A 13,711-nucleotide genomic window follows, 5' to 3' on the forward strand; every position below is an offset into this window, starting at 1 on the left:
CTGTTGCATCATGTTGCCCCAGAACGCATCCAAAGGAATTATCCATCACCGATAGATATAAAAACAAAGGCCTACTAGGTTCAGGCGGGACCGGTACAGGGGGTTTTGACAGATAATCTTTGATCCTGTCAAAAGCTTTTTGGCAATCGTCTGTCCACCTGATAGTGGCATCCTTTTTCAGCAACTTAAAGATGGGCTCGCACTTGGTTGTGAGCTGAGCAATGAACCTGCTGATGTAGTTCAATCTTCCGAGCAAACTCATGACTTCCTTTTTGTTCTTCGGGGGTGGCAGATCTCGAATGGACTTTATCTTAGATGGATCCAATTCGATGCCTCTCCGGCTGACTATAAAACCGAGGAGTTTCCCAGACGGAACCCCAAATGCACACTTGGCTGGATTAAGCTTAAGGTCATACCTTCGAAGCCGTTCGAAGAACTTTTTCAAATCACACACGTGATCAGCTTGTGTCTTTGATTTTATGATAACATCATTGACATATACTTCAATATCTTTGTGCATCATGTCGTGAAAAATAGTAGTCATGGCCCTCATGTAGGTTGCCCCTGCATTTTTTAAACCGAATGGCATGACCCTGTAATAATAAGTACCCCATGGCGTGGTGAACGCCGTCTTTTCTGCATCATCCTCATCCATCAGAATTTGGTGGTACCCAGCATAGCAATCCACGAACGATTGTATCTCATGTTTTGCGCAATTATCTACAAGAATGTGGATATTTGGCAAAGGAAAATTATCCTTTGGACTTGCTTTGTTCAGGTCCCTATAGTCGACACAAACTCTGGTTTTTCCATCCTTCTTTGACACAGGCACAACATTTTCCACCCAGGTAGTGTATCGGACAGCTCTGACCACATTGGCGCTTAGTTGCTTCATTATTTCCTCTTTGATTTTGTCACTCACGTATGTTTTAAATTTTCTTTGCTTTTGTTGGACTGGTGGAAAACCAGGATACGTAGGAAGCTTATGAACCACCAGATCAGCACTTAAACCCGGCATATCATCGTAAGACCAAGCAAACACATCTCTGTATTCAAATAAAAGTTGAATCAAGGCATCTCTGGTTTTTTGTTCAATGTGAATGCTTATCTTCGTTTCTCTAACTTCTTCAGGACTTCCGATATTAATCGGCTCAGTTTCATTGAGGTTTGGCTTAGGCTTGTTTTCAAATTGTTCCAACTCTCTCTTTATTTCCTCAACAACCTCATCTTCATCATATTCAACCTCTTGATGCATTATTTCGATATTAGACAGCTTTTTAAGATCTGGGCGTGAATTCCGCATGCATGTCATATTATTAAAGCCGGCATTAACAAAACTGAAATGGAAATAAAATGACAGGAATTAGGAAAAGGAAAATATAGAAAACTTAATAGGAAACTGAACTGCATTTCATTGAATTTGAAAGGATAGAAGGGTTAACATCAAAACAAAATAATCATACTGAGATGTTTGGATTACAACCCTGAAAGTAACCCAAAATACACACAAAAAAAGCTGCAAAAGCAAACTACCAAGACTCCTTCCTTGTGGGGAGAGGAATTGCTTCCCAATTGGTGAGCATGGTGTCTGGGTCAATTAGTTGCATATCGGCATGACTAGTGCCTTCACCAGCCTGGATCATATTCACTTCAGAAAACATCTCGCTGAGGCCATGGCAAATTTCATCAATGTTTGCATGCGCCGAGGAATTTTGACCCTCTCGGAGTCGTGGCTTGACAAAAGTGTAGAAAATATGAGGGATAGGCTGTTGCAAGACCCATCCATGCTTTTTGCGGTGTTTGGCTTTGTTTTCGTCTGCTTGTGTTGGCCTGAAGCCTAATCCAAAAGTACCCTGGTTACCGAACGGAGAAATAGGCTCCGAAATTCCTTGCAATGATGCCCCCAAGCCTTTTCCTGGCTCATAACCTTGTCTCATCATAACTGCAGCCACCATTACAGATGTGGCGGAAAGACGAGGATGCAGAATAGGCTTTCCTTCCTCGACATGGTCCACAGCAACCACTTCAAACGCCTGATAGACAATGGACTCAGACCCTTCCTTGGCCTCAATACAGGGGATTAACGGGTCTTTATAAATGGAAGACTCGTCTTCTCCGTGAACAATAATTTCTTGCCTGTCATGTTCGAATTTGAGCATCTGATGCAAGGTGGATGGCACAGCTCGGGCCGTATGGATCCATGGCCTTCCAAGAAGAAAGTTATAAGAAGTGGCCATGTCCACTACCTGGAAGACAATCTCAAAGTCAACTGGCCCAATCGTCATGGTGAGGTTGATCTCCCCAATGGTATCTCTTGCTGAGCCATCAAAGGCCCAGATGCGAACATTGTTGGGTCGGATTCTGTCTGTATCGATCGTCATGCTTTGCAAGGTAGAGAGAGGGCATACATCTACACTTGAGCCTCCATCAACCATGACTCGCTTTACATAATGACCCTCACATTTGACCATCAAGTTCAAAGCCCTATTGTGCCCGGCTCCCTCCTCGAGAAGTTCATCATCAGTAAAGGAGATTCTGTTCACCTCAAAAAATCTGTTGGCCATCTTCTCTAACTGATTCACTGTGGTTTCCTCTGAGATATGTGCCTCGTTCAGGACCTTAATTAGTACACGGGCATGCTCTTTGGAATGTAGGAAAAGAGATAGTAGAGAGATTTGAGCGGGAGTCTTTCTTAGTTGATCAATGATTGAGTAATCCTGAACTTTTATCTTTTTCAAAAACTCTTCCGCATCTGCTTCAGTGACTGGCTTCTTTATTGGCAAATGGCCTTCTCTAATTTGCTTGGCTTTCCTCAACTCTTCTGGAGAGTAACATCTCCCTGATCGAGTAAAACCTCCAGTTTCCCCCACTTCCTCTATGATTTCCTTGCCTTTGTAGGTCATCACCGTTTTGTTGTAGTTCCAAGGAGTGGTTTTTGTGTTGGTTACAGGGAGTTGCATGGCAGGTTTGATTACGATCGGCTCTGTTATACCTTTTGTACCTCCTTGCTTCTCCCTTTTGACGGGATGGCCTCCAAGTACATATAACCTTGGGCTTGGAACACTAGAGTGAACTTCCAACCTCGAGATCTTTGGAACAAATAAAGTTGCCTTATTTGAGTTCTGGGCGCCTTTAACAATCAATGGCACGTCTCGGCTGGGACTTACTTCCAGACCTGCTCCTTCTTGAATTGCACCCACTGTCATTTCTGCTCGACCGACCGGCTTGTATTCTTGGTCTCGGCCAATCATTCCAACAAAATGAACATCATTGTGTGCTGGCAACGGATTATTTGTCACGTTAGGAGGGTCCTCGCCATTCGTCACTACAATTAGTTTTTCGGAAATGAGTCTCTCTATGGCTCTTTTCAGAGTCCAACAGTCATCAGTGCTATGCCCTGGGGCACCAGAATGATATTTACATCTAGCATTTGCTTGAAATCCATGCAAATCGGGATGCATATGGTGGGGAGCGATGGGTCCAATTACGCCCATTTGCTTCAGCTTCTAGAATAGACTAGAATATGATTCAGCCAATGGAGTGAATTTTTCTACCGGCCTCTGCTCTCGACCATAATCCTGCCTGGGACGAGCATTGTAAGGTGCCCGAAAATTTTGCTGCTGAGGTCGGGGGGGCCTTGGAGCTGGTGCCCGTACCTGCTGATTGGGAGGCCGAGCATATGATTGAGCATTGAACGCTCTATATTATGGTAGGCCCACAGAGTATTGAGGAATTGACGGGGGATAATAATGTTGAGGGTAGCTGGATTGCCCCTGCTGATCTTGTACATAAGGGTGCGATGCCCCTCTTTGAAACTCCCTAGATCCCGAAGCCATCATGGACCCTTCATCTCTCTTCTTTCTGTTTGCCAAACCTCCCGACCCATTTTGGATAGCTTGGGTGGTGGCTTTGAGAGCAGCTTGACTTACAATTCTGCCAGTCTTGAGGCCATTTTCGACCATCTCCCCTATTTTGATTGCTTCTGCAAAAGGTCTACCCGTCGCGGACATCATGTTCTGAAAGTAATCAGGCTCTTGAGCCTCCAGAAAAACAGTGATCAACTCGTGGTTATCCATGGGTGGCTTAACTCTAGCCGCTTGCTCCCTCCACTTGATGGCATACTCCCTAAAACTTTCGGTCGGCTTTTTCTTCATATTGGACAAAGAATTACGATCTGGCGCAATGTCAATGTTGTACTGAAATTGTTTGACGAAGGCCTGGGCCATGTCATCCCAAACATGCCAGTGAGAGATATCTTGGTCAATGAACCATTCGGAAGCTACCCCCACCAGGCTTTCCCCAAAGTAAGCCATCAGTAGCTCTTCTTTTCCTCCTGCACCCCTCAGTTGGTTGCAGTACCTTTTCAAGTGGGCGATGGGGTCGCCGTGTCCATCATATTTCTCAAATTTCGGGGTCTTAAACCCTCGTGGCAAATGGATGTGGGGAAACATGCATAGATCACTGAATGAAACGCTTTTGTGACCACCTAGTCCCTGTATATTCTTTATATTTTGTTCAAGACTTTTCATTTTCCCAACCATCTCATCTGGCTCAACATTCGTGGCTGGCTTCTCATTTTCCACTGGTGACTCGTACTGAGGAGTCTGATTGTATGGAGCCGAGACCCCGAAAGCCATATTTGGAGAATAGTATTGGCCATCATAAGCATGAGATGGTGGCTCATTGTTTGGCCTCGTCACAGGTGGTGGCGGCGGGATTGTATATACCGGTGCACCTAAGGCTGTATGGTGGGCCGGGCCCGGGCCTAAATGGGCTAAACGGGCCGGGCTAAACGGGCCTGGGCTTAGCGGTCCCGGGCTCTGGCGGTCCCGGGCTTCGTGGGCTCAATGGGTAGGACCAGCCCGTGACGGGCCTAAGCCCATATGGTCCTGGGCTAAATGGGCCGGGCTCGTGGGCTTAGCGAGCCTAACGGGCTTTTTTTTTAATTTTTTTTATTTAAGGCAATTTCTTGTAAACCATATGTGTATGTATATATATAAATTGCTCTTATTCATGGCTATATAAATATATGTAGTATATATAATATAGAAATCTAATTATTAAAATGTTTGACGAAAATGTAAAATAACAAATTCCAATAGTAAAACTACATTGGCATGCATAATAAATTAATAACAAAGTACAACATGAAGCATAAATACGTCTAATAATTTTAAATAACACAAATTGTTGAAAAATCTTAAAGACGAATTTGCGGATAAATACCCTCAACACAATACTTTATATGCCTCCTTAAAATGCCTGTGGTACACCCTGAACGAAAATTTAAGACTCTTCCACAGTTTTTGCACTTTAATATTTGGCCTTCTTCAGTTTCTTCAAGCACTTCATAGTATTGCGAAACAAATAAGCGCACTCTTTCCGAACGAGGCATGATTTAACTTGAAAATTGAGATTGAGACGTGAAGTCTTGAAAATTGGAGATTGAGAGATTGAGAGAAATTTAGATTGAGAAATGAGTATTGAGTATTGAAATGAAGAAGAGGGAGGGGGGGTACTTATAGTGTTAGAGAAGGTTAGTTTTGTAAATTGAAAAAAAAACGGCTATTTGTGCAATTAATATGACCGTTGGTGGTCATTGGGGGTGGGGCCCTCATTTTGAAAAATCTTGTTTTGTAGTATATATAGCACTACTTCTTCATGTAAATATAATATATATAGTATACTAGTATAGTATACTATATATTGTATGTTATGTATATATATTCCCTTATATATTTTCTTGTAGTATATATTGTATGTTATGTATATATATTCCATTATATAATTTGTTGTAGTATATATTGTATGTTATGTATATATATTAGCTTATAAATAATTGCAAGTTAAAGACAAAAAAATATTGCAAAGAGATATTCAAGGGCATGTCTTATAATTTTTATTACCAAAAATGGCATATCTTTCTTAGTCTTCTTCCCCCCAATGGAATGAGCACAACAAGGTACTAATACCACCATTAAAAGGAAAAAAAAACTAAAGAAGATATGCCAAAGTACAAGTTACACCATAACCTACATTGTATCTCTAACAAATCTCATAAATCCTTCAAGGTTCGGAGGAGGTTCCGTTGGTGGTGGCGGAAAAGAAGCTTGTTCATCACCGCTTCCGGGCGAAGCAGCATCCTCCGCAAGTTCCGCTATCATTTCTTCATAAGCTTCGTCTATCTCCGGTTGTGATTCTGCAAGTTCAAAGTTTCTTCTTTCCGAGCGGATCCAATCTCTGAATAGTACTAAACTTTCGTACATATAATTCCATCTAGTTGGACAAGGTTTAGGAACCTTTCTTTCTCTAAGGCCAAATTCATCACATTTTTTAAAATACTCTCTAAGTCTACTTCTACGGTTTGAATAAAAAAGCCAATTAAGAGCCATTCTAACCTTTTCAATTTCTAAATTTAAAATTCTCATACCATCACCGACGATTAAATGGTAAATGTGACAAATACATCTCACATGGAAACAATTACTAAATGCAGGATTTAGTGTTGTTGTAAGTATGCCTATAGCACTAGTGTTACTAGAAGCATTATCCATAGAAATTGCCATTATTTTATCTCTAATGCAAAAATATCTACAAATATCTGCAACAGTGTTAGCAATAAACTTACCTGTGTGACGTGAATTAATTATTCTATACGCAATAATGTATTTTTGCATTATCCACTCCTCGTCTATCCAATGACTTGTAACAGTTAGATAATCACAGTCATTATTACTTCTACCAATATCAGTAGTAATAGAAATCCGATTAGTTATATGAGTAAATAAATACCGCAAATATTGTTCATATTCATCTTTATATTTATAAATATCGCTCTTAACTGTTGCGCGAGGCCAACCTTTATAAGTAGGATTAAAAACTTTTCTAATATAATGCACAAAATTAGGGTTAGAAGGAAAAGTATATGGTAAGCACATAACGGTAACCATCTTTGCTAATTCTTCACGATCTTTATTAGGATCGTAATATAAAATACCACCGGTCACAGTGTTAATTCCTGGTTGAACTAGATTTGAACCTGTACTAGGGTTAACCGCAGTATCTACACTTGTCCCCTCTTGCTGCGCTTTCATTTGTAAATATTTAACTTTATCTCTAGGGTGTGTTTGTATGTGCCTAGCCAAACTATCCGTACCGCTACGGTCTCCAGTATATTTATGCGCCAGCAATTTCCCACAAGTTTTACACCTAGCCTTATTTTGTTCTCTTACTTGAGTAAAAAAATTCCAAACTAATGATGTTTCTAGGCGTTTAGAAGGTTGTCTATTAAAAGTAGGGGTTTCTACAGGTGGGTCGGGCGGGGCATCAGTTGGGTTATTAACAGGACTAGTAGGTGAATCATCTAAATCCGGTTGGGTTTCATCTACATCCTCATTTTCCTCATCATTTTCTAAGATAGTTTGATTAGGATAAAGAGCATTCATAACTTCTTCATTTAATTGTTCACCTTGTGCAACATTATGGCAAAATTCACTATCGAAAAATTGAAAACAAGGGTTAATCACTATCAAGAATAATAGGAGCAGCAGGACGGGTAATAGGGTCTGGGTCGGGGGAGCCGGGGGGGTAAGGGTAGGTAGGTTGGAGGACTACGTTCTACCANAAGGAGTGGTTTTTGTGTTGGTTACAGGGAGTTGCATGGCAGGTTTGATTACGATCGGCTCTGTTATACCTTTCGTACCTCCCTGCTTCTCCCTTTTGTCGGGATGGCCTCCAAGTACATATAACCTTGGGCTTGGAACACTAGAGTGAACTTCCAACCTCGAGATCTTTGGAACAAATAAAGTTGCCTTATTTGAGTTCTGGGCGCCTTTAACAATCAATGGCACGTCTCGGCTGGGACTTACTTCCATACCTGCTCCTTCTTGAATTGCACCCACTGTCATTTCTGCTCGACCGACCGGCTTGTATTCTTGGTCTCGGCCAATCATTCCAACAAAATGAACATCATTGTGTGCTGGCAACGGATTATTTGTCACGTTAGGAGGGGAGGGTCCTCGCCATTCGTCACTACAATCAGTTTTTCGGAAATGAGTCTCTCTATGGCTCTTTTCAGAGTCCAACAGTCATCGGTGCTATGCCCTGGGGCAGCGGAATGATATTCACATCTAGCATTTGCTTGAAATCCATGCGAATCGGGATGCATATGGTGGGGAGCGATGGGTCCAATTACGCCCATTTGCTTCAGTTTCTGGAATAGACTAGAATATGATTCAGCCAATGGAGTGAATTTTTCTACCGGCCTCTGCTCTCGACCATAATCCTGCCTGGGACGAGCATTGTAAGGTGCCCGAAAATTTTGCTGCTGAGGTCGGGGGGCCCTCGGAGCTGGTGCCCGTACCTGCTGATTGGGAGGCCGAGCATATGATTGAGCATTGAACACTGTATATTGTGGTGGGCCCACAGAGTATTGAGGAATCGGCGGGGGATAATAATGTTGAGGGTAGCTGGATTGCCCCTGCTGAACTTGCACATAAGGGTGCGATGCCCCTCTTTGAAACTCCCTAGATCCCGAAGCCATCATGGACCCTTCATCTCTCTTCTTTCTGTTTGCCAAACCTCCCGACCCATTTTGGATAGCTTGGGTGGTGGCTTTGAGAGCAGCTTGACTTACAATTCTGCCAGTCTTGAGGCCATTTTCGACCATCTCCCCTATTTTGATTGCTTCTGCAAAAGGTCTACCCATCGCGGACATCATGTTCTGAAAGTAATCAGGCTCTTGAGCCTCCAGAAAAACAGTGATCAACTCGTGGTTATCCATGGGTGGCTTAACTCTAGCCGCTTGCTCCCTCCACTTGATGGCATACTCCCTAAAACTTTCGGTCGGCTTTTTCTTCATATTGGACAAAGAATTACGATCCGGCGCAATGTCAATGTTGTACTGAAATTGTTTGACGAAGGCCTGGGCCATGTCATCCCAAACATGCCAGTGAGAGATATCTTGGTCAATGAACCATTCGGAAGCTACCCCCACCAGGCTTTCCCCAAAGTAAGCCATCAGTAGCTCTTCCTTTCCTCCTGCACCCCTCAGCTGGTTGCAGTACCTTTTCAAGTGGGCGATGGGGTCGCCGTGTCCATCATATTTCTCAAATTTCGGGGTCTTGAACCCTCGTGGCAAATGGATGTGGGGGAACATGCATAGGTCACTGAATGAAACGCTTTTGTGACCACCTAGTCCCTGTATATTCTTTATATTTTGTTCAAGACTTTTCATTTTCCTAGCCATCTCATCTGGCTCAACCCTCGTGGCTGGCTTCTCATTTTCCACTGGTGACTCGTACTGAGGAGTCTGATTGTATGGAGCCGAGACCCCGAAAGCCATATTTGGAGAATAGTATTGGCCATCATAAGCATGAGATGGTGGATCATTGTTTGGCCTCGTCACAGGTGGTGGCGGCGGGATTGTATATACCGGTGCGCCAGAGACGACGAGAGGGGTGTTCCTAACCCGTGCGACTGGAGGTCGCATATTAGAGGTACCGGGGGCAGCATGGAGGCTGTAGTTTGGCACATACCCTGGTGGTAGAATTGGATCGCTTGTTGCATGGAGCGGTGTTTGAGTAGCCTGGGGTACGGTGGAAGTTCCCTCTGAAGGACCCTGGGGTGGAGGTCGACCGGAAACCCAAGCTTGATATACATCTGACAATTGTTGTTTCAATTTTCTTATTTCCTCCGACTCTTGCTCAACTGACTAACCCTGCGGATTGTTACTGACCAACTCGATTTCATCACTATTATCCATTACCACTGCTCCCTTAGATCTTGTGAAGTAATGATGTGTTGCCAGTTTTCACCACAAACCAACCACCTTAAGCTTACTGGTTAAGAGGCAACAAATGTGTTAGGGTTAAGCATTTTGCAGATAAGAATCACACGTAGATATGCTATGCTCCTAAAATATCATCATCTCTAATATGCTTTTGGAAGGCTTCATGTTTCATTCCGGCTTATCAGTTGTTATTTATTGACAATGTTATTTCCTCCTTTCACTCGCCTTATTTTGATCCCTTACTTTAGTGTCATTTGAAAAATATTTGATCGAACCTTTTGTGGGTTGCCTACGTATCATGTCGCCGCATGAATCAGATCATTACGTAGTTCAGGTACATTAACCCTTTTTTTTTTTACAAAACAAACATCTTTTTTGGTTCATTTCCGAATTTTTCTTAAACAAAAATCTTTTTCGTTGATTTTCAATATATAATAATAATAAACGTGTGTTTTTATTTTTTATACAAGACTCGAAAAGCAAGAATTACATAAAGATAAACAAGACCAGACCTGACTCAAACAGACTTCTTAGGATAAAAGGCGAAATAACAAGACTCAAAACACCAAAAGACTCTTATTGACTCAAAAACAACAAAAGGATAATGAAAAAAGACTGATAACTAAAAGAAGACTTTGATCTTTGCAATAGAATCCACCAGCATCACTGTAATCAAGGCGCTTGTTCCTGCGGCTGACCCCCAACATTGCGGTATATCCTCTCCAAGTCTGCAGATATATGACGAGCAACGTTCAAAGATACTTCTGCAAACCGCTCGGGCGTCATTCCCTGACAACTCATGCAAGCTCTTGAGGTATACGTGGCTACCTCGAGGATCTTTCCCTTAATGTATTCCTGAGCCACATGCAGCTCTTGATTTTGCTGACCACGGGTCTCAGCTAGATCCAGCGCATCACGCTCGCGGTCCAAGGCCATATCTTTCTGGCGCCGATTTTCTAGTAACTCCCCCTCCAACCGGTTGATCATACTCTGGTAGTGATGTCTTTCTATTTCAAACTCCGCGATCTGGCTCTCCTTGCTTGACTCAACTCCCCCTATCTGATCCCTCAGACCTTGGATTAACTGAGCAAAACCTCTACGCTCGTGATCACGGACTACCCTGAACTGGGCTTCTCTCTCTTCTTGTTGCTGAGCGGTTGCGACTATGTTCTTCTTTTGAATTTGGGCTTGGAGTGCTTGCTTCTCTCGTGCCCACTGAGCCTTTTCCCGCTCAAAATCAGCCTGTTGTATGTCCATGGCTGTCTCCAGAATTCCCTTATCTTCTTGTAAAGTGTCAATACGAGACTGGAACTCTTGTGCCACTTCCCTTTTGGTATCTCTAACTCTGGCCTCTATCTCTTCCTCCCAATCAACTGCATGCCGTATGGATCTTTCTGGCCTTTGCTCGGGGATAGCCTGGTTGTGAAACCACTCAAGGTATGCGAGGCTTACCTCCCCACGTTCACGATCAGCTACCATCTCGTCTATATCAGAAAATCGACCACCAAACCAAACCTTTTGTGCATAAGACTCCCTTGGAGGTTCCTCTCCCTTGAATTCCCACACGAACGGACGCATGTCTTCAATCGGGGGCCTCTTTTGCTCTCTCCCTAGCTGGCGCATGACGCGAATGGGCGCGTAGGGTTGGAAACCTCTGAAACCCATGAGTATGAAGAATGGGCGATATGTCGACATATGCATGACCCTAGCAGAAGGGAACCAATAATAGTTCCAAGTGATTCTATCCGCATTCAATGAACCAAGTAATTTCCGCCAGGCTCTCATCCTATCTGGAAGATTACAACTTGCAGCCCTGCCTGGGTGACATCCAATGTAATTCAGCCAGTTTTCATTGAAATTTATTACCATTGGATGATGATAAAGGTGCTCTATGAACCACATCTGCAGCAGAATGTTGCATCCCTCGAAGTAATCTTCACCCTCTTGGCATCGGGTCAAAGCTCGAAAAATATCTCCCAAAATCATGGGAAGAATGGTATGATCCTCGCTACTTTGCAAATACGAGACTACCGCAACCAATCGAATTCTGATGCGCCCACCACGCTCTGGAAAGACCATGATCCCTAGAAATGATATCATGAACGCGAAGATTCTCAACTCCCTCCAAGCGTCGTAACTCAACTGGTTGACGAATTCTATGCCCGAGAAATTTTCAAACCCTTTCTCGTCCCCAAACCTGTCATAGAGATATTCCAACTGAACCCAACCTTCGTTGAAGCAAACCATTGGAATTCGACGGAGGCATAATTTCTTTAAAAAGTTGTTCACACCAACTTTTCTCGGAGCAGCAGGCTTTTTCCCACGAAGGTCTCTCCCCAATCCGGTGAACCCACCTAATTCTTCTAATGTGGGCGTCATTTCACAATCTTTGAACCTAAAGACATTGTTCGCGGGGTCCCAAAAACCCACTAGAGACTCGATTAAATCTCTGTTAGGCTTAATTCCCATGATGTTTGTGAGGAACTTGAGGTGCTTAAATACTCGATTCCGTTCCCATGTAGCAAAACTAGCCCACCAATTACAGAGACTGCTCGGGGTCTTATCTCTAATTAAGAACATTGGAGGTGTCTCGTCCCTTACCCTTTTCTGACTGCTTCTTAGTGGAGAACTCATGGTGATCCTGGATAAGATAAAAAGGGTTAGGACTTACCTAAACTACATGCAAATTATGATAATTCATTATTATTATTTTTATTATTTTTATTATTGCCACTTTAGGACTCGATCTATAACTTTTTTATTATTTTTTTTTATTTTTATTTTATTTTATTTTATTTTATTTTTTTATTTTATTATTATTATTTTTTTTTAAATTACAAAATATTTTTTGAAGTTACCGGACACAAAAGTTGAGATGATAATAACGAAAAAACGGCTATCATTACAAAGACGGCCCTTTGATACTTCCATAGAAGGCATAAAGGATGTCTCAGCAAAAACAGCCAAACACAGGAACAAAATGATAAAAGTAGAAAAAATAATAAATAAAATTTTTTTTTTTACAAAAATGACTCTCTGTTACTTCTAGAGGGGTTCCAAAGCTATTTCAGAAAAAGAAACAAGACAAAACTAGATAAAAAATGGTTACTTTTGCAAAAACAGTCTTTCGGTACTTCCGGAAAGGTTTAAAGCTGCTTCGATAAAAATGGCCAGACATAAGGGCAAAATGGTAAAAGGTGAATAAATATGGATAAAGTAAATATTATTTTTTTTTTGTAAAAAAAAAATGGCCCTTCAGCATTTGACCAAAATAGACTCTCCTTTTTTTTTCGAAAATATTATGCACACGCGGAATTCTATGCTCCCCCCTTTTTTTGAAAAATGTGGGCTGAACTCGATGGAGGTTGCCTACGTATCTCACATCCAGTGAGAATCGAACCCGCGTAGTTCGGTAAAACTAAGTACCCTTTATTTTTATTTATTTTTTTTTTTGAAAAATTAATCTTTACAACTCACACCAGACTATTACAATATATATATATATATATATATATATTATTCTTTCTTTTTTAGAAAAAGGTTTATTTGCACTAAACTAGAAGAATTATTCTTTTTTTCTCTCTCTCTCTCTCTCTCTCTCTCTCTCTCTCTCTCTCTCTTTTTTTTTACTTCTAATAATTACACTAATTTTTTTTAAGACCGGTCGACAATGCAAGTAAGCCTTCCAAATGATGTATCAAGTAGCACATACGTGAACATGATGGTCTCGAAGAGGATATCTGTCTTATACGGACCCGGCCCCTGTGCCGAGTTTCGCTAAGTCAAATGGACGTGATGCAAATAAAGCGAACCTACTAGGGATATCCGGCATGAGGTTTGTTCTTCTAGGTTTAAATCTTATTGGAGAAAGTATCTAGACTGGCTTACTCGAGCGGACAACTCGAGCCGAGGAGGGTCAGT

The 13,711-nt window shown here is 42.0% G+C and overlaps 1 protein-coding gene and 1 pseudogene across 1 annotated transcript; both read right to left on the bottom strand.

Moving 5' to 3' along the window:
* Positions 1,530–7,907, bottom strand: LOC109217108. The gene is made up of 5 exons (XM_019381341.1): positions 7,650–7,907; positions 4,539–4,604; positions 3,772–4,016; positions 3,555–3,699; positions 1,530–3,506 (listed from the first exon to the last, which is right to left on the bottom strand). The coding sequence occupies exons 1-5, from the start codon at positions 7,905–7,907 to the stop codon at positions 1,530–1,532; spliced, it is 2,691 nt and encodes an 896-aa protein (XP_019236886.1).
* LOC109217116 overlaps positions 7,997–13,711 on the bottom strand; it is a 43,730-nt pseudogene continuing 38,015 nt past the window's right edge.

This window comes from Nicotiana attenuata, chromosome 2 (genome assembly GCF_001879085.1).
Source record: "Nicotiana attenuata strain UT chromosome 2, NIATTr2, whole genome shotgun sequence".
In the NCBI taxonomy this organism is placed as follows: domain Eukaryota; kingdom Viridiplantae; phylum Streptophyta; class Magnoliopsida; order Solanales; family Solanaceae; genus Nicotiana; species Nicotiana attenuata.

Bases quoted from the DNA above. Each gene is read 5' to 3' on its own strand.
- LOC109217108 (XM_019381341.1), bottom strand. From the start codon at position 7,907: ATGACAGTGGGTGCAATTCAAGAAGGAGCAGGTATGGAAGTAAGTCCC. The intron at 3,700-3,771 runs GCAATCCAGCTA...ACCATAATATAG, and splicing joins TATGTACAAGATCAGCAGGG to AGCGTTCAATGCTCAATCAT. The intron at 3,507-3,554 runs GTAGAAAAATTC...AGTCTATTCTAG, and splicing joins ATGGTCGAGAGCAGAGGCCG to AAGCTGAAGCAAATGGGCGT.